Consider the following 19,332-nt stretch of genomic DNA (forward strand, 5'->3'; position numbering starts at 1 on the left):
TTAATAACAAATATTGTAAATTATAAAGTCTTACTTTAATACCACAAGGTAAATTAAATTTTATCAAAATACTACACTATAATATCACAGCCGATCATTTATTGATGCTGCAAAGAGACATGAATTTATCTACGGAGATCATTTTCGATCCCACACGCGCACAACCTTTTATCATGTGTCAAATTAATATTCTCTAACCGAATGATTGGGTAATTATGAAGCTTTGGCGTCTACATCCAGCTTTTGTGTCTCTGTCATACTGAGGATGGTGTGTTTTCCGAGCGCAGCCTGAAGACCTGAAGACAGCAGCAGCCGTCGGCTCGGCTCTCCATTTCACTCCGGTCTGCTCTGTTTATCGCCTCCGTCCACTCTGACCTTTTTACACCCGGCCCGAAGAAATGGGGAACACCTCGATCTAAACCGGAGCATCGGTACTTGACAACGTTTATCACCATTCAGCAGGACCAAGAAGACATTGATACACGCGGGCTTATCGCCTCAGTACCGAGAAGGGGAAAAAATAGGGTAAGTATCTCGTTCCGCTGGTAAAAGGGAACACAGGCCGCCGCCGCTAATCGCGTATCCGCAGCTGGGCTGCGGCCTGTCGGCTCTCGTGGAACTCGAGTCCCGCGGCTTGTGTTCATACGCCAAGGCCTCAGTGATAGTTATGGCAAATTTGAAACGCTAACGTGTGACTCCTTATGACCCAGTCGGGAGACTCTGTCTTTGTTGGTGTGGTACTGAAACCAAGACTAGCGGTTTCATGACGGAACCGTGAATACGCTGATGTTGGAGCTAATGTTAGCCTCGGGGGTAGCTGGCGAGCTATCCCGCTACATTAGCCGGCGTTGGTCGCTGGTAATTTGTTTTTCTGCTTGTTTTACCGGCCAGGTCACGGGTTCGTGTCTCACCCTCGACATCGTGTGTCACGACCAAGGATCGTAAGAGTCTGTCACCCCTGGCGTTGTTGCGAACGCCTATTTAATTTGGCCGTGCCGAAGACTAAAATGAGTCGTTTTAAAGTGAGTGTCAGGTGCCGATTAAAGGGTTTGTCCCAGCAGACGAGCACGACACGAAGCAGAACATTAGCAACAACGTGTCCATCCTCTCCGGTCTGATGAAATCTTTATTCCCAGCTCCGGTGGGGGGCCAGTCGTGCGTTTCTCTCCATTTACACCACATTATCGTGGCTTCTGTTGGACATTTTGGAAAGAATTGTCGCAAAGCAACGTGACATCGAAGACGACCGCCGCGGCTTCGCTGTTTCTGCTGTCGACTCGATCCTTTCCGTACAAAGAAACCTCGACTAAATCCTCTGGATCAGCGGTGACATTTTCTGGAGCTTTCCATCACGTCGGGGATTTTTGTGTTTGCTTTTTAAACACTCGGGGGTCTTTGGGGGGGGGGGGGGGGGGTAACTATGCACTTGTTATCTTGACATCTCCGCATTGTTGTCTTTCGCTTTCAAAATGGGCTCCATTAAATCTCATATTGCACGAATTTTCCACACATTTGATCCGTCACGGAAAATACAGGGATGAAGGATATGTGTCAGTGACGTCATATGTAAAGCAATTAAGATCATCGTTAATTGATGCTAACTGGAGCATTAATGACAAAAGGACAGGGTTGGTTGCACCATCCCAACGCATCGTTGAGTCTTTCCCAGTTCGACCTGCAGCGTGCTTTCATCCGCCAGGCAACATTTTAGCTAACTGGGAGCTGTGGTTGACGCACAGTAGCTCCAAGTAAGGAGCCTGGCGGTGGACCAGACAGGCAGGTCATTGGGAACTGTGTGCACGCAGGGCTGCAGGCTGGTTTTAAATTTATTTCTGTGTCTGTACAACAGAACGTGGCGCTCGGTGGTGCCGAAGAGCTTCGTGTTCATCCTGCTTGTTCAACAGTCCTTCCAGAGTGTGTGAGGCAGCACCAGCTCACTGGTCTGCTGGGTGTCTCTGGCCATGGTTTATAATGGGTCTGATGTCCCAAAACATGGAGCTGGTCTTAGGTGTGTGTGTGTGTGTGTGTTGACCTTGATCCTGAGCCTGGACAACATGAAGGATTACAGAGGTAAAAGCCTACCCCTGTGGCCCAGTGATCCAGGTCTCACAGGTCCAGATAAAGGAACCTAATGTGGAATTATTATTTTCACAAAAGTGCTGTATCTAACAAACACGGTGGGTGAGCCTTTTATCACCCGAGCCACCACAGTCAGACGTCTGCAGCAGACTACTGCAAGAACCGATCATCTTTATCACCTAAGTTTCTCTGTTGGAAAAGTCCTTACAGTTATCCTGCTTCTGAGGTGGGACGGCTCCGCCGGCCACTTGTGATAAGAGGATCTGTCGACAGGCTGGCCACTCACCTTCAAATTAAGATCTAATCATCTTATTAGACTCCCAGCATGCCATGTTGTCGTCCCATTGTCCATCTGGAGCTGCAGAGGACGCTGATCAGCTCATCACTGATATGATGATGTCACTGTAGGCCCTTTGTCTGGGTTCTGCAACTGTGCTTTTAGACCCCAGTGAACATGATCAGTCGGGCAGCAGACCTAGGCTGGCTGTACTGGGGCAGGGAGGGTGAAAGAGACTGGTTGTACTGGGACAGAGGGTAAACTGAGTGATTATACTAAACCTAAAATCAAATTAACTCAGTGGGAATCTCACCTGTGGTTTCAGATCATTAACAGTCTGACTTTGATCGCTGACAGGAAGAAGAGACTACATGTCCCAGAATCCCCCGTGAGAACGACTACAACTCCCCCATATCACCTCCACCGAGTTGGTTGGATGAGTCCCGAACAGCAACAGGACTTTGAGCAGTGATTGGGTGCTAAGCCAGACCGGGTAGCCAACGGGGATCCAGGTAAGAGGTCAGGCGGAGGTGAGCCGAGAGCCGCCCCGATTGAGCTGATTTAGTTATTTATTAATCTAAAAAACTGCTTTACTTAGTCTGAACATTTGTTTTCAGGCTAGCCACCATGGCTGATGTGGACCCAGACACTCTGCTGGAGTGGCTGCAGATGGGACAAGGCGATGAGCGCGACATGCAGCTCATCGCCCTGGAACAGCTCTGCATGCTGTTGCTCATGTCGGACAACGTGGACCGCTGCTTTGAGACGTGAGTCTCCTGACATGGTTTATAGGTGAAGGGCGTGCTTGCGCTGACCGCTGGAGTTCTTCTCTTTCCAGGTGTCCTCCTCGGACATTCCTCCCAGCGCTCTGTAAGATCTTCCTGGATGAGAGTGCCCCAGATAATGTGTTGGAGGTCACAGCGAGGGCCATCACTTACTACCTGGATGTGTCTGCTGAGTGCACTAGGAGGATTGTGGGAGTGGACGGGGCTATCAAGGCTCTTTGCAACCGGCTGGTGGTGGTGGAACTGAACAATCGAACAAGCAGAGACCTGGCTGAGCAATGTGTGAAGGTAGGAGGCAGATATTCCTACCTAAATACTAGAAGAGACTGTCATAAAATTTACCCAAATGGTGGTATCTGTCAGTGGCACACAAGCAGGGAACAAACCACCACTTCCTGTTAGGAACTAAAACTATGAAACCTTTAAAAATCCTTTAATCTTTGGTTGATAACAAATCAGTCACCACACATAGATCATTCTCCCATCTGATGGCTGTTTATAGTTACCTTTTGACTAAGGTTACTTAGGTTTATTGTATTGTTTTTGTGCTTTAATGTAGTATTTCTATATGTGTAGTTCAGATTGAGACCGGTGGTCCCGTCAGGTTTATAACTCTGAGCAACTCTCAATAACTCTGACATTGTGTGACTGAATTTTGGTGTTTCTGATCAGTTCCGTGTGTGTGTGGGAGCTATTAAGAGGAGGGCCCTGTGATCCCAGACCAGCTTGTTTCTGGAGCTGTACCACATGAACATGTGCTCACAGAAATTCAGACCACAGGACAGAGTTGTTCTTTGTTCTGAGGCTGAAATATCCTTTGTAGATTTACATCAGGTGACTCCTGTACTTTTAGAACAGTTTAGCACCGCAGAGAATTTACAGTCACCGAATTTATATTCGAGGCGTTTGTGTTAAGATGAGTCAATAACGGCGATCAATGCTAAGTTTGTTGATCTGTCCCATTGACAATTGCTGATTGATTGCTGGTTGCAGGTGCTGGAGCTGATCTGTACTCGGGAGTCTGGTGCCGTGTTTGAGGCTGGCGGCTTGAATTGTGTGCTGAGCTTCATCAGAGACAGCGGCCATCTAGTCCACAAGGACACTCTGCACTCGGCCATGGCTGTGGTGTCCCGTCTCTGCAGCAAGATGGAGCCTCAGGATTCGTCTCTGGAGACCTGCGTGGAGTCTCTGTCGAGTCTGCTCAAACATGAAGACCATCAGGTAGCCCCTGGAAACCACAGCTGCCTCTCTGTGAAACCTCTGACAGCTGTGTGTTGGCATTGCAAAAATTGTTGGTATCTTTATGATGATTTTCATGATTTTATTGTGAGATCAAGCAAGTCATGTTGATAAAAGGAGATCATGGAGCCTGTACTGTTAAAACCAAAGATTTGCTTTTTTATTTTTAAGCTTTTTATTGTCGAGGCAGTTCAGTGATATTGATATTTTCCAAGCGTCTTGGTAAAGTTGGGGACTTCATGGAAGTCATGGACCGTGACAGTGTTATTGTTTCCTCTCCTTCAGGTGTCTGATGGAGCGTTACGCTGCTTCGCGTCATTGGCCGACAGATTCACCCGCCGTGGTGTAGATCCTGCCCCTTTAGCCAAACATGGCCTGACAGAAGAACTGCTGTGTCGCATGGCCGCTGCCGGAGGCACCGTGTCGGGCCCTCCCTCCTCCTGTAAGCCCGGCCGGGTGTCCACTGGTGCCGCCCCTCCAGCACCAGACTCCAAACTGAGCAACCAGGTCTCGACCATCGTGAGCCTGCTCTCGACCCTGTGCAGAGGCTCGCCACTCGTCACTCATGTATGACCACTAGTCCCAGACAGGATGCATGGGGGGGGGGGGATTGGGTGTTTTCTAATCTTTGCTTCTCGTATCTTCAGGACTTGCTGCGCTCCGCACTGCCTGACTCCATGGAGTCGGCCCTGGGAGGAGACGAGCGCTGTGTGCTGGACACCATGCGGCTGGTTGACCTCCTGTTGGTGCTACTGTTCGAAGGCCGGAAAGCGCTGCCTAAATCCACGGCGGGGTCAACAGGGCGAATCCCAGGGCTGCGACGCCTTGACAGCTCAGGGGAGAGATCACACCGACAGCTCATTGACTGTATTCGCAGCAAAGACACGGATGCTTTGATTGATGCCATTGACACGGGCGGTAAGAGAAGATAGTTTAAGGTCGAACTGATGTGAAACTGTTGTTGAACCTCCTGCCTATGTTGCAGCTTTTGAAGTGAACTTCATGGATGACGTTGGACAGACACTACTTAACTGGGCTTCAGCATTTGGAACACAGGAAATGGTAAGAAAAAAAACCCTAAAGACATCTGGGAAGAAAGACTGTAGATCGCTGAATAAATATTTAAAATACGGTTTCGATTTCTGCAAACCAGAGCGTCTTGGACAACACATGTAGCAATCATCCACGCTCTAATCCAAGCCTAAATTCTCCTGAGAACTGGTGGATGCATTCACTCGTGTCTTCTTCCAGGTGGAGTTTCTTTGTGAAAGGGGTGCTGATGTCAACCGAGGCCAGAGGTCGTCATCACTACACTATGCTGCTTGTTTTGGACGTCCACAAGTAGCCAAAGTAAACAAAGTCAAGCCCAGCCACAAACGCCAGTGACTGTGATGATTATGTGTAACTCTGCGTGCATGTGTGTGTGCGCAGACACTGTTGCGTCATGGGGCTAACCCAGACTTGCGAGACGAGGATGGAAAGACACCGCTGGATAAGGCGAGGGAGCGAGGACATAGTGAGGTGGTGGCCATCCTACAGTCTCCAGGTTAGTCGGTGAATCCCAGTCGGTCATAAACCACCACTATCATTCATGAGTGTGTACCTGGCTGAATATGAGCCGTTAACTGTGCCAAAGTATGCAGCAGCAATTACTAGTATAACTTGTTCCTGACCTCATTACCTGATTGGTACAAATGTTTTTGTACTACAACTAATAATTATGGATCTGCCAAGCTGCTCACATTTTGCGTAGCAGGTGGTGCAATTGTATTCAAGGGTTACCCTCAGTAAAAGGGTCGCTGATTGAGGCGGCAGATTATAGAGGGTTGTGTTATTTAATTCCAAGGGCAAAAAGACTCAGATTTAGGAGGGTTTTTTTCCCCCTAATGACCCACGGTAATATAGTTACATACACGTAGTAAATGCTAATTATTGTTGCCTTGTCATGATACAGGAGACTGGATGTGTCCAGTGAACAAGGGTGATGACAAGAAGAAAAAAGATGTGAATAAGGAAGAGGAGGAAGGCAGCGAGCCCAAAGGAGACCCAGAGATGGCTCCAGTTTACCTGAAGAGGCTTCTGCCTGTTTTTGCACAAACCTTTCAACAAACCATGCTGCCTTCTATCCGGTGAGCAGCTCAGACCGAGAGTTACAGCTGGTGTTAAAGATCGTCGTGTTAAAGATCGTCGTGAACGTGGTGTGTTTGTGTTTAGGAAAGCCAGCCTGGCTCTGATCAGGAAGATGGTTCACTACAGCAGCGAGGTGCTGCTGAAGGAGGTGTGTGACAGTGAGTCGGGCCACAACCTGCCCACTGTGCTGGTGGAGATCACTGCCACTGTGCTGGACCAAGAGGTGCGTGTGTCACAACACTTTAAATGCTTACATTACTGACAGTGCATCCAAGGAGATGAGGTGCCAATGAAATTGCAGTAGAATAAATTAGCTCATAATTTGTCTTTCTATACTGCTGCAGTATTGATTCAGTGTGGATGTAAATGAGTATTTTGATAGATTTGCCCGTATCAGGTAGGAAGCATCCCTCCTGAAAATCCTCTTTGCTCTACAACCGTCTTATCTTCTCACAGACTGTCATGTTTTTGCTCTCCTAGCATGTTATTGACTCTACCAACAACTACCTCTCGTTTGTTTTTTTTTTTTTTAAATCGCAAAGTTTGTGTTTCAGGACGACGACGACGGTCACCTCCTGGCTCTGCAGATCATCAGAGACCTGGTGGATAAAGGTGGGGACGTTTTCCTTGACCAGCTGGCTCGACTCGGTGTCATCAACAAGGTGTCGACTCTGGCTGGTCCGGCCTCTGATGACGAGAATGAGGACGAAAGCAAACCTGAGAAGGTAAAGGAAAAGTGTGTGCAGTGCTGACCCCTGCTCTAAAATGTCCGAGGTTCCCATCCCTCCACCCGTAAGCAGCATCATTTTTAAACTGTTTGTGACTGTGCGCAGGAGGAGGAAGTGCAGGAGGATGCCAGGGAAATCCAGCAGGGGAAGCCATACCACTGGAAGGACTGGTCCATCATCAGAGGGAGGGACTGTCTCTACATCTGGTCAGATGCTGCTGCCCTAGAGCTTTCCAATGGCTCCAATGGTTGGTTCCGATTTATTCTGGATGGAAAGTTGGCCACCATGTACTCCAGCGGGAGTCCAGAAGGAGGATCAGACAGCTCAGGTTCCACTAACTCGTATAGTAGCTCAAGACACACTTCAGATCGCTGATTGACCTCAGAGATACTCATCCTCATCTATCTCTTACGTCTCTACCTGCAGAGTCTCGCAGCGAGTTCCTGGAGAAGCTTCAGCGAGCAAGGAGTCAGGTGAAACCAGTAACATCCAGTCAGCCCATTCTGTCGAATGTGGCACCCACAAAACTGACGGTGGGTAACTGGTCTCTGACCTGCCTGAAAGAGGGAGAGATCGCCATCCATAACTCTGATGGTCAGCAGGCCACTATCCTCAAGGAGGACCTCCCTGGCTTTGTGTTTGAGTCCAACAGAGGAACAAAGCACTCATTCACAGCGGAAACCTCCTTAGGTGAGGAACATGTCCCCTCGAGGCCCTTAACCACCAATTTGGCTTCAGTGCTACCTCCAACATGTATCTCTGAGGAACCTTATCCAAAATAAATCGTCCTGCATGTTACAGGCGCCACTCGGATGAAGTCGCTGGAGCTTCTGATGTCTGATGTGTTTTCAGGTTCAGAGTTTGTGACTGGTTGGACAGGGAAGAGAGGCAGAAAATTAAAGTCAAAGCTGGAAAAGACCAAACAGAAGGTCAAGAGTATGGCAAGGGAACTGTACGATGACCATTTCAAAGCTGTCGAGAGCATGCCCAGAGGGGTGGTTGTCACCCTGAGGAATATCTCCACCCAGCTGGAGTCGGCATGGGAGCTGCACACCAACCGACAGGTATACAGGCTCACGCTCATATCATGCAATTGGTTCAGTATTTAAGGTTCATCACATATCAGAGTCTTAGTGTTTCTTCAGATAGGCAGTAGGTGTAGAATGTTAAATTTTACAGTCTTAATTTGTAGAAGATTTGGCATCAAATGAGTTTAAAATGTAATCAATGGTGGCCCACAGCTTTCACCAGTAGGTAGTAATGGTCTCACTGGTCAAGCTATCAACACTGAACTAACATGTGTCAACAGTGTATTGAGGGGGAGAACACGTGGAGGGACCTGATGAAAACAGCTCTGGAGAACCTGATTGTGGTTCTGAAGGATGAAAACACAATTTCTCCGTACGAGATGTGCAGCAGCGGCCTGGTTCAGGCTCTGTTTACTGTCCTCAGCAATGTGAGTGTCGCTCCTCCGCTCGTGGTGAACCTGCAGCCTGTAAACCCCCACGTCCCAGAACTTTACTGAACCTGTTGTCTTGTGGACAGAGTGTGGAACTGGACCTAAAACATGATTGTAAGCCTTTAATGGAGCGGATCAATGTCTTTAAGGCGGCTTTCAGCGAGAATGAAGACAATGAAAGGTAATGTCAACAATCTTCCATAGAAGCCTTAAAAACAACATTCTGAAGGGAACTTCTTGATCAATCTATATTTTTTATTATCTACGGTATCAGTTGATGTTGGAGATGTTTTAGAACATCTACAGGTGGTGTTGTTCACATGCCAACAACAGAAACAGTCTTTCATAAAGGTCAGTCAACGATGATGTCCTTGTCCTCTGCAGCCGACCAGCTGTTGCCTTAATCCGAAAACTGATTGCTGTCCTGGAATCGATAGAACGTCTACCTCTGCACCTGTACGACACTCCAGGCTCTTTATACAACCTGCAAGTGAGTCCCACTTTGGTTCTGATCCTGATGCGCCAGGAAGTGGCCTTGTGGTCAGTGTGTCTTCTGAAAGGCAAACTCAAGCCGTGCACGTGTCCGCTCCTCAGATCTTGACGAGGAGGTTGCGTTTCCGTCTGGAGCGAGCGCCAGGTGAGACGGCTCTGATTGACCGGACGGGTCGCATGTTGAAGATGGAGCCACTCGCCACGGTGGAATCTCTGGAGCAGTACCTGTTGAAAATGGTGAGAAGGCGCCATCGCGCTGCCCCGACGGGGAGGTCACGGGCACGGGTCTGATGTAGGCTGGTCTCTCCCCTCCAGGTGGCCAAGCAGTGGTATGACTTTGAGCGGTCATCCTTTGTTTTTGTGAGGAAGTTGAGGGAAGGACAGTCCTTCACTTTCAGGCACCAACACGACTTTGATGAGAACGGAATCATCTACTGGGTCGGCACCAACGCCAAGTAAGTCACTTGAAGTTGTTCAGTTCTGGAGTGAAGAGCTCTAAAAACTTGTGTGGGAGTGGACAGGAGACTGACTGGGCTCTAATGGATTTAAGCTATTTGCAGCTAAATAAATCTGATGAATGACTGCTGTTTATATTTTAATAAAGATTCGCTGATTTTCAGTAGTTTTCAGGCTTTGCTGAGTTCATTTTGAATTTTTTTAGGACAGCCTATGAGTGGGTGAATCCTGCCGCCTACGGTCTGGTGGTGGTGACCTCGTCGGAGGGACGGAACCTCCCTTATGGCCGTTTGGAAGATATCCTGAGTCGGGATAGCTCCGCTCTGAACTGTCACACTAACGATGACAAGAATGCCTGGTTTGCTGTTGACCTTGGCCTCTGGGTCATTCCGTCAGCGTACACTTTGAGACATGCCAGGTAAAAAAAAAAACAATGAAGTTTTATACATTTGGTCCGGCATCATCGTGAACTGTGGCTTGGATTGGGATGTCTTGTCATGCTACTTTCCTTTACACCCTGCAGGGGTTACGGACGCTCTGCGTTACGAAACTGGGTGTTTCAGGTGTCGAAGGATGGTCAGAACTGGACCACTCTTTACACCCATATCGACGACTGCAGTCTCAACGAACCAGGGTGCGACTTCCCAATAAACCAACCGGCTCACCGGGTGCAGTTACTTGGCATCAACTATGTGACGGAGGGTCCTGAATTTTTGTTTGCTTGACTCAGGTCGACGGCCACGTGGCCTCTGGACCCCTCCAAAGAGGAGAAGCAGGGCTGGAGACACGTCAGGATCAAACAGATGGGGAAGAACGCCAGCGGTCAGACACACTACCTGTCTCTGTCTGGACTGGAGCTGTATGGCACCGTCACCGCTGTCTGTGAGGACCAGCTAGGTACAGCAGCCGTTCTGTCCCGTCAGCCTGTCCTCCTGCAGGGTCTAAGTGTGTCTTCTCAATGTTCTCACAGGTAAAGCTGTGAAGGAAGCGGAGGCAAACCTCCGTCGACAGCGCAGACTCTTCCGTTCCCAAGTGATGAAGTACATCGTCCCAGGGGCGCGTGTCGTCCGTGGCATTGACTGGAAGTGGCGTGACCAAGATGGCAACCCTCCTGGAGAGGGAGCCGTGACAGGGGAGGCTCACAATGGTAAGAAAGATTAGAGGAAGTTTGAAATTCAAGGATTATGCCTGTCAGGTCTGTTTCTGTCCTGGCTGTCATGAAGAGATGTGTGATATTCTAAACTTTCATAGTATAAGTTCAGAACATCGGTGGTCTTCCCAGGAGATCTGCACATTGGTCGTTTGGTTGGCCAAACCTCCACGTTGTAGGTGTTTGACATCAAACATGAAACACATTAAAATGATTAGAAATTAGGTGATACCTGAGAGTGTCGACACCCAGGCAGATGCTGGTATCAGGGGATGAACAGTCTAAATTTTCCGTAGAGACGCATCGTGATGCCTTCAGGAGATCTGAGAGAACCTTCTGTTGTTTTTTAACTTCTTAGTCCGGTCTGAACAGTTTTTTAAAAATAAAACCTTGAGAGAATGACATTTCTGTTCTGTGCCACACAGATAGGGAGGAAACTGGTGTTTTTACCAGTCCGGCTGCATTGTCTTTATTACTGGGCAGTGCTGTAGCTAAAGACAGCTTTGTGTTCCGTGTCTGCTCTCATTAATAGTCTTCACTTGTCTTCACCTCCACCGAGTTTCTGTTTCATGCAGACACAGACTTGAGCTGGTCTCCTGTAGACACGTCGGACACGTTTCCTCGTCTTTGTGGCTGCTGCCACCAGTTCCTAAATTAAATCATGAGGGCTGAAACTGCTGTAGCCATTTTAGAAGATGTTCATGTCCAATTTAAATCTGAATAGAAAATGTCCTGATGTTTGATGTTCTCAGGTTGCAAACTTAAAGGTCTTAATTGTCGTAGTTTACCTGGGCAGGCCTTTCTTCTTCTCCTGTCCCTCCTCTCGCTCTCGGTGTTGCTTTTTTTTTGATTTGGATGAAATTCTGATAAATTAGTTCTGATTTATTGTCAGATCAATAAGACCTCTGTCAGATGTTTCTACTTTAGCCTCCAGATGTTTTCATGTTCCATATGTTTACCCTTGTTGCTCCACCTGGACCAAAACAGACCCATATGGTGCAGACTGATCAAAGTCAGGATGATTTCCAGATATTAAACTTTTTAACTTCAGTGAATGAGAGGAACAGTGATGGTAGTTTACTGTTTGGATTTGCTTTTAAAGGTTCTTACTCACGCTCACGCTGGGTTAACTCCGGTGAGCCTACGCTGAGGCTTTCTTTTATTTTAATCGTTATTTTAGGTTTCTCATACCTTTCCAAAGTAAATGTTTTCAACCTAGACCATTCCTTATTTGCTCCTGTTACCCAGTCGTCGTTGTTACTGTGTAACATGTAAACGAGCTGAAACTGTTTCAGTCATCAAACAATAATTGACGTCAGTTATTGCATTTGACGTCTTTGTAATCAGATTATCTGCAGTGATCTGGTCCTGTGTGGAGCTGCTTGCTGCTGCTTCTCTCTCCTTTTCTCGCTCTCTCCCTCTGTTTCTGTATTCACTCCCATCTCTGTCTCTCTTCTGTCACTATATTTCTCCCTCTGTCCCCATCTTCTCTCTCTCTCTCTCTCTCTCTTGCTCTCTCTCTCTGCCGGGTCTCTGACATCCATCCGTCCGTCTCCTCCTATCTCTCTGTCCATCCAGGCTGGATTGATGTAACCTGGGATGCTGGCGGCTCTAACTCTTACCGTATGGGCGCTGAAGGGAAGTTTGACCTGAAGCTTGCTCCAGGGTACGACCCTGAGTCGGCTGCCACTGCGCCGTCACCCAAACCTGTCTCATCCACTGTTTCAGGCCCCTCCTCCATGGTGGGACCCTCCTCGATGCCAGTGACTAACAGCGGTACTACCACCACCACGTCCTGCTCCGCATCCTCCACCTCAGCCTCCCTGCAGCAGCAGCAGTCATGGAGCAGCCTGGTGAAAAATAACTGTCTTGACAAGGGCGGGGCTACATCACTGGGCGGGGCCAGCTCCTCCAGTAGGAAGGGCAGCAGTAGCTCTGTTTGTAGCGTCGCCTCCTCCTCTGACATCAGCCTGAGTTCTTCCATGGGGCTGATGGGTGTGGGGGGTCTGCGGCTGGAGAAGAGAGCTGAGGGGCTGTTGCTGGACCAGGGGGTGGGAATGGTAACAGGAAGTAGTGTCAGCACAGATGTGCAGCAACTGGAGCCCATTGTTGTACTGTCCTCTGTGGTAGACAGCGGATCTGGTTCAGCGTCAAGCTCTGGCACACTCACTACCGACATGCCGGCCCCCGGTGACGAATCAAGAAACAAAGACTCCACCACTGACCCAGCCACAGCCATTTCCATGGGGCTAGTGAGCGTTAGCTCTCCGGATGTTAGCTCGGTGTCAGAGTCCTCTGGCAAAGACGCGCCATCCCAAAGACCTCTCTGCTCGGCGACGAACGCTCGGCTGTCGGTCAGCTCCCTGCTGGCTGCCGGTGCCCCCATGAGCTCCAGCGCCAGTGTCCCCAACTTGTCGTCACGCGAGGCCAGTCTCATGGAGTCATTCGTCCGCCGCGCGCCCAACATGTCCAGAACTAACGCCACCAACAATATGAACCTGAGCCGCAGCAGCAGCGACAACAACACTAACACGTTGGGCAGGAATGCCATGACCTCTGCCAGTGAGTATTACATGTATTTTTCACAAAGTTTTGAGATACAAATAAACCATAGCTCGATGAATCTTGTTGTTTTGTGTGTTGGCAACAATCTGGTGATGCAAAAGCTGCTGCTTCCTGTCGGCTGATGGAAGTTTAACAAGCTTAACTAAGCGTTTCTGGTTTGTTTTGTTTGCAGCTTCCCTCATGGGTGCTCAGAGCTTTCCTAACCTCACCACCACTGGTACCACCTCCACCGTTACCATGTCAACTTCCATAGTAACCAGCAGCAATAATGTAGCCACAGCAACCACGGGTCTGTCCGTGGGCCAGTTGTTAAGTAACACCCTGACCACCAGCCTGACATCCACATCCAGTGAGAGTGACACGGGTCAGGAAGCGGAGTTCTCTCTCTATGGTGACCACAAATGCACCTACACCTATCGTGCCGCCGTTGTGCAGACTGAGTTTTGGATTACAGCGTTAAAGATTGTTGTTTGAACATTGAGGTGTAGAGATGAAACTGGAATCGGCTTTAGCTTAACGTGAGTCGGTCAAGTCTGGTATTCATGGTAACACCTCAGACTGCTTCCGCTAACTCGCCGACGTTTCTCACAAGAACAAACATGAAACTTCAATGTAATAAACTCACAAACTGTTGTGGCACTAATCCAGTATTAATCCATTGTTTGTCTTTGTTGTGTCAAAAATTAACAATTTGTCTACTTGATCGTTTATAGACTTCTTAGACAGTTGTCGGGCCAACACTCTATTGGCTGAGCTCGATGACGAGGAGGATCTGCCAGAACCAGACGACGATGATGATGAGAATGAAGATGACAATCAGGAGGACCAGGAGTACGAGGAGGTCTTGGTAATACATCCACTCTTTTTGCTGAATTATACTGTGAGTTCAGGAACAGGAAGTGATGTCACTGATGGGCTTACTTTACAGGAAGAGGAGGAGTATGAGACCAAAGGAGGACGCAGGAGGACGTGGGATGATGACTTTGTCCTGAAGAGGCAGTTTTCTGCTCTGGTTCCTGCCTTTGACCCCCGACCAGGAAGAACCAACGTCCAACAGACAACAGACCTGGAGATCCCCCCTCCAGGTAATGCACACAGACACAATTATTTATAGGCTTTGATTGGCTTATTTTCTCCACCCCACCCCCCCCCCCCCCCCGTTAAGTTTGAATGTCTCGTTCTGAATTTTATCATGAAGTTCCCATTTCTTCCGGCAGGAAGTCCTCGTTCAGAGGTCCAAGAGGAGGTGGAGTGTGCTCCTTCTCCTCACCTCTCTCTCACCCTGAAGGTAAGATGACGGTCATCACTCGAGCTCAGTAAAACATGCTCACTGTGAAACTTTAGTTCTACAAGCTTGTCCTCATGCTTGGAAACCCTCAGGTGGCCGGGCTCGGTACAACCAGGGAGGTGGAGCTTCCCTTGTCCAACTACAAGTCCACCATCTTCTTCTACGTCCAGCGGCTGCTGCAGCTGTCCTGTAGCGGAACAGTGAAGACGGACAAACTGCGACGCATATGGGAGCCCACATACACGTAAGAGGGGAGCTGGAGTCAGGACGTGGTGTGACCTGATGTCGGTTTGATCCAGACTCTTGTGTTCCATCCTAGGATCATGTATCGAGAACTCAAGGACTCGGACAAGGAAAAGGAGAGCGGAAAGATGGTGAGAGCAGCCTTAACAGGATGGTTCACCACATGGGTTAAAGTAGAAGACGACTTCCTCCATCATGGGTCCTTTTTAGGCCATGTTTGCAACTCAAGATAACATTGGGCTTAAACATTTCATTATAAGTATTGAGACAGAAGACCGCCCTTCACTGCACATAGTCTCAGGTTTATTTTATTCCACGTGTCTCTTGATCCAGTCTCACCACCTTGCCCGTTCTCCTCCTCCAGGATCTGTGCGAGCACAGCACCGGCATCAGCAGTCGCTCTGGTGTGCTGAGCCCAAGCTCCCTTTTAGCTAATCAGAGTGGGGAGATACTTGGGATCGCGAGAGAGCTGGCACAAGCTAAGGCGGGCTGCGGCCAGAGCGCCTGCGGGGTGGAGGACGTTCTGCAGCTGCTGCGCATCCTCTACATCATCGGAGGAGACTCCGCCTCCAACACGCGCACCATGCAGGAAGGTACGGAGGAAGGCGACGAAGGCAAAGTTGAAGTCAAGTCTTTCTGCGCTGTCCGTTCTGCAGCATTTGATTTGATTTTAGACTTTGAAGAGCTCCAGTTTAATGCAGCTCCAGAGGAATTCACCAGTAAGAAGATCACCACAAAAATACTGCAGCAGATCGAGGTCAGGTTTTTTCTGACGCTTCCTGGTGGGCGGTTGCAGCCGTTGATCAACCGGCGTTGACACATTTTTTGTGTTTCCAGGAACCTTTAGCTCTGGCCAGCGGGGCGCTGCCGGACTGGTGCGAACAGCTCACCGCCAAGTGTCCGTTCCTCATCCCCTTTGAGACCCGGCAGCTTTACTTTACCTGCACGGCGTTCGGAGCATCAAGGTGCGGCTCGTGTCTCCAGAATGTAACGGAGCGCGTTGGTGCAAAGCCTGTTCAAATCATTCCCATAGTTTATGGAAGTATCCAGTGATGCTTGAGGTCTTTATATATCTTCCACATGTATTAGCAGCTTATTAGTATATAGTAGCATCTTATTGATCAAGGAAGAATCTCTTATAATTTATCAGTCTTTCCTGGAACCATCTTTTAGTCTTCAAAAATATCTAAACTCCTGGGAAGTATAAGCTAAAGTTGATTTTTCCGGCGTTCCTCAGGGCCATCGTATGGCTCCAGAACCGCAGAGAAGCCTCCATGGAGCGCTCGCGGCCCTCCACCACGGTGCGGCGAGACGACCCCGGAGAGTTCAGAGTGGGCCGGCTTAAGCACGAGAGGGTCAAAGTTCCCAGAGGAGAAGCCATGATGGAGTGGGCGGAGTCAGTTATGCAGCTGCACGCTGACAGGAAGTCCGTGCTGGAGGCGAGTCGGCGCGGCGCGGATTCAGCTTCACGGCCCCACTCGCCGTTTGTCTGAAACGTAGTTTTTGTTTTCAGGTGGAGTTTCAGGGGGAGGAGGGAACCGGCCTCGGTCCCACGCTGGAATTTTATGCTCTGATAGCTGCAGAATTTCAAAGAACTTCGCTCGGGATCTGGCTGTGTGATGACGACTTTCCCGACGACGAGTCGAGACAGGTGAGATGCCGGAACCGCCTGAGCCGCATCTTCATCTGCTCTATCGCGTTCCCAAACTCGGCTCTGAGTAATGTTAACAGAGACGACGTACACATTAAATAAACTTCCGGATCGGAGAATCCTGCTGATGCCGTCCTGTCTCCGTGTTCAGGTGGACCTGGGTGGTGGTTTGAAGCCTCCAGGGTTCTATGTGCAGCGCTCGTGCGGCCTCTTCCCAGCACCGTTCCCTCAGGACAGCGAGGAGCTTGAGCGCATCACCAAGCTCTTCCACTTCCTGGGCATCTTCCTGGCCAAGTGTATCCAGGACAACCGTCTGGTGGACCTCCCTCTGTCCCAGCCCTTCTTTAAACTGCTCTGCATGGGCGACATCAAGTCCAACTGGAGCAAACTGCTGTACCAGAGCTGTAGCTTCACTCCAGGCCAGGACCCGGAGCGCTCCCACCTGCAGCCCTTCCTGCTGCTGTCTGAGTCCGAGGCTTCCACTGAGGAGAGCCAGGAGACCTACTCAGTGGGCAGCTTCGACGAGGACTCCAAGTCCGAGTTCATAATGGATCCCCCGAAACCAAAACCACCAGCCTGGTACCACGGCATTCTCACCTGGGACGACTTCCAGCTGGTCAATCCACACAGGTGCGTCGGTGCCAGAGGAAGTGGATCAAACCACTGGAAACACATCTGCTGCTGTTTGCTTTGTGAATTCTGCCCACAAAGTCTTCATCCTCCTCCTCCTCCTCCTCCTCCTCCTCCTCCTGCAGGGCCAGTTTCCTGAAGGAGCTGAAGGAGTTGGCGATGAAGAGGAGGCAGATCCTGTCCAGTAAGAGTTTATCTGAGGATGAGAAGAACACCAGACTCCAGGATCTGATGTTGAGGAACCCACTGGGTTCTGGACCCCCCCTCAGCATCGAGGACCTTGGGTAACACACACACACACACACACACACACAGGTCACAGTAGGGTCTTTGAAGGACCGATGTGACTCTCCTCTCATTCTACAGCCTAAACTTCCAGTTCTGTCCCTCCTCAAAAGTCCACGGCTTCTCCGCCCTGGACCTGAAACCAAATGGCGACAACGAGGTAAGAGGGCGATTAGGGATCAGGTCACGGGAAATGTTGAGGGCAGCTCGATGACCCTGTGTGTGTGTGTGTATATGTTTAGATGGTTACCATGGAGAATGCAGAGGAGTATGTGGAGCTGATGTTTGACCTGTGCATGCACACCGGCATTCAGAAACAAATGGAAGCATTCAGAGGTAAAGAGTCATGTGACAGTCATGTGACTCCTGATGTTAACAGTTGTCGGGGTGATAGAATTCACCACCCACCTGCTCTTCATCACCTGTGTCACCTCTTCCTCAGAGGGGTTCAATCGTGTCTTCCCAATGGAGAAGATGAGCTCCTTCAGCCACAAGGAGGTCCAGATGATCCTGTGTGGCAACCAATCACCTTCGTGGACAGCCGATGACATCATTAACTACACTGAGCCAAAGCTGGGTTACACCAGAGACAGGTACTTTTACACTCCATGACCACTCGGGCCCCCTGGTGGCCGGATGCAGTGCGACTCAGAGGCTCCTCCCCCTCTGGGTCAGTGCGCAGGGCAAACTAAAAGTTGTTTCTGCTTCTCACTCTGTTGTTGAATAAGATTTACCCTTTTAATTCTATGTGAATTGGAAAATATTGGTGGATAAAGTTTACCGGGAAGAGAATTCCGACATCAGAATTCCGCTTCAGATCAAATTTCCAAGCTGGAATTGTGAAATAGAGCCAGAAATTCTCCACAGCGTGACTCAGTCTTCACCGGTGCTGATGTCTTCGTTCTGTTTGGCTCCTCAGTCCCGGCTTCCTGCGGTTTGTCAGAGTTTTGTGCGGAATGTCGTCGGATGAGAGGAAAGCCTTCCTGCAGTTCACCACAGGCTGCTCCACGCTGCCCCCCGGCGGCCTCGCCAACTTACACCCGCGCCTCACTATCGTGAGGAAGGTAAGCCCTCCCTCGCAGAATCCCCCGTCGGCGTCTCCAGGGCGTCTTTTTGATCGGGCGTTGCTCCTCAGGTGGACGCTACAGACTCCAGCTACCCATCGGTCAACACCTGCGTCCACTACCTGAAGCTCCCTGAATATACCTCTGAGGACATCATGAGGGAGCGGCTGCTTGCTGCCACCATGGAGAAAGGCTTCCACCTCAATTGACCACGCCCCCCCCGCCGCTGCACTGAGCATGCTCCTGGAGCCCGTCTGCGATTGAGGTCAGCCAGCAAATGGAAACGAGCCGATTGAAGAAGCGAGTGCCTGCTCGATGGTGAGGGGGAGGAGTCATGCTGAAACTAAGGACTTTGTAACCTTCCTCTTACGTCCTCTTCATCATCATCCAGCTGATCGCTGTGTGTAGCTCCGCCCCCTCTCTGTTAGTGCCTGGTTTGACTCGTAGCTGCTGTTTTCATGCTTCTTCTCCGTAATCTTTTTCCCTTTATCGCATTTTAGTTTTTTTTTTGTGTGTGTTTGCGATGGTTTCCAGCTCAAGAGGTCAAAGGTTAGAGAAATTTTGGGGTTGTTTTCTGAGGAAACGCTGGTGGCGCGTGAGCCGAGGCTCCTCCCCTCCGCAGACAACGCTCCCTGGTGTATTTTCTTTGTATATTATAAACATTTATTTAACTGAGTTGACGTTTGAGGTAAACGGATATTTTCAAATGTGTATGCTCCAAAAAAAAAAAAAATCATTAAAATGTTTGCAGAGTATGAAGGAAAGAGCGTCTGTGGCCTGTGTCACGTCTGTGGGTAAAAGTGAGCGGCGC

General features: G+C 49.5%; 1 protein-coding gene across 7 annotated transcripts; it reads left to right on the forward strand.

The window, feature by feature from the left end:
* The first annotated feature begins 270 nt into the window (after positions 1 to 270).
* Positions 271 to 19,285, forward strand: hectd1 (HECT domain containing 1). 7 transcript variants are annotated; one of them, XM_057011477.1, is made up of 44 exons: positions 271 to 525; positions 2,714 to 2,868; positions 2,974 to 3,123; positions 3,195 to 3,429; positions 4,135 to 4,362; positions 4,666 to 4,947; positions 5,028 to 5,298; positions 5,366 to 5,442; positions 5,632 to 5,730; positions 5,812 to 5,926; positions 6,335 to 6,509; positions 6,595 to 6,733; positions 7,053 to 7,235; positions 7,344 to 7,566; positions 7,665 to 7,928; positions 8,091 to 8,302; positions 8,548 to 8,694; positions 8,784 to 8,878; positions 9,082 to 9,187; positions 9,292 to 9,426; positions 9,505 to 9,644; positions 9,851 to 10,063; positions 10,169 to 10,279; positions 10,376 to 10,542; positions 10,616 to 10,792; positions 12,374 to 13,357; positions 13,533 to 13,751; positions 14,074 to 14,207; positions 14,289 to 14,445; positions 14,578 to 14,648; positions 14,741 to 14,892; positions 14,968 to 15,022; positions 15,256 to 15,484; positions 15,566 to 15,648; positions 15,729 to 15,856; positions 16,129 to 16,330; positions 16,405 to 16,542; positions 16,694 to 17,172; positions 17,298 to 17,456; positions 17,539 to 17,617; positions 17,700 to 17,793; positions 17,900 to 18,050; positions 18,377 to 18,521; positions 18,593 to 19,285. In XM_057011477.1, the coding sequence occupies exons 3-44, from the start codon at positions 2,984 to 2,986 to the stop codon at positions 18,728 to 18,730; spliced, it is 7,731 nt and encodes a 2,576-aa protein (XP_056867457.1). In that variant the 5' UTR covers positions 271 to 525; positions 2,714 to 2,868; positions 2,974 to 2,983; the 3' UTR covers positions 18,731 to 19,285. The 7 variants fall into 7 exon arrangements, with proteins under 7 accessions (XP_056867457.1, XP_056867458.1, XP_056867454.1 ...); XM_057011478.1 differs by having other exon boundaries at positions 7,065 to 7,235; XM_057011474.1 differs by having other exon boundaries at positions 14,074 to 14,445.
* Positions 19,286 to 19,332: the final 47 nt, after the last annotated feature.

The sequence above is a fragment of the Takifugu flavidus genome, chromosome 16 (genome assembly GCF_003711565.1).
Source record: "Takifugu flavidus isolate HTHZ2018 chromosome 16, ASM371156v2, whole genome shotgun sequence".
Lineage (NCBI taxonomy): Eukaryota > Metazoa > Chordata > Actinopteri > Tetraodontiformes > Tetraodontidae > Takifugu > Takifugu flavidus.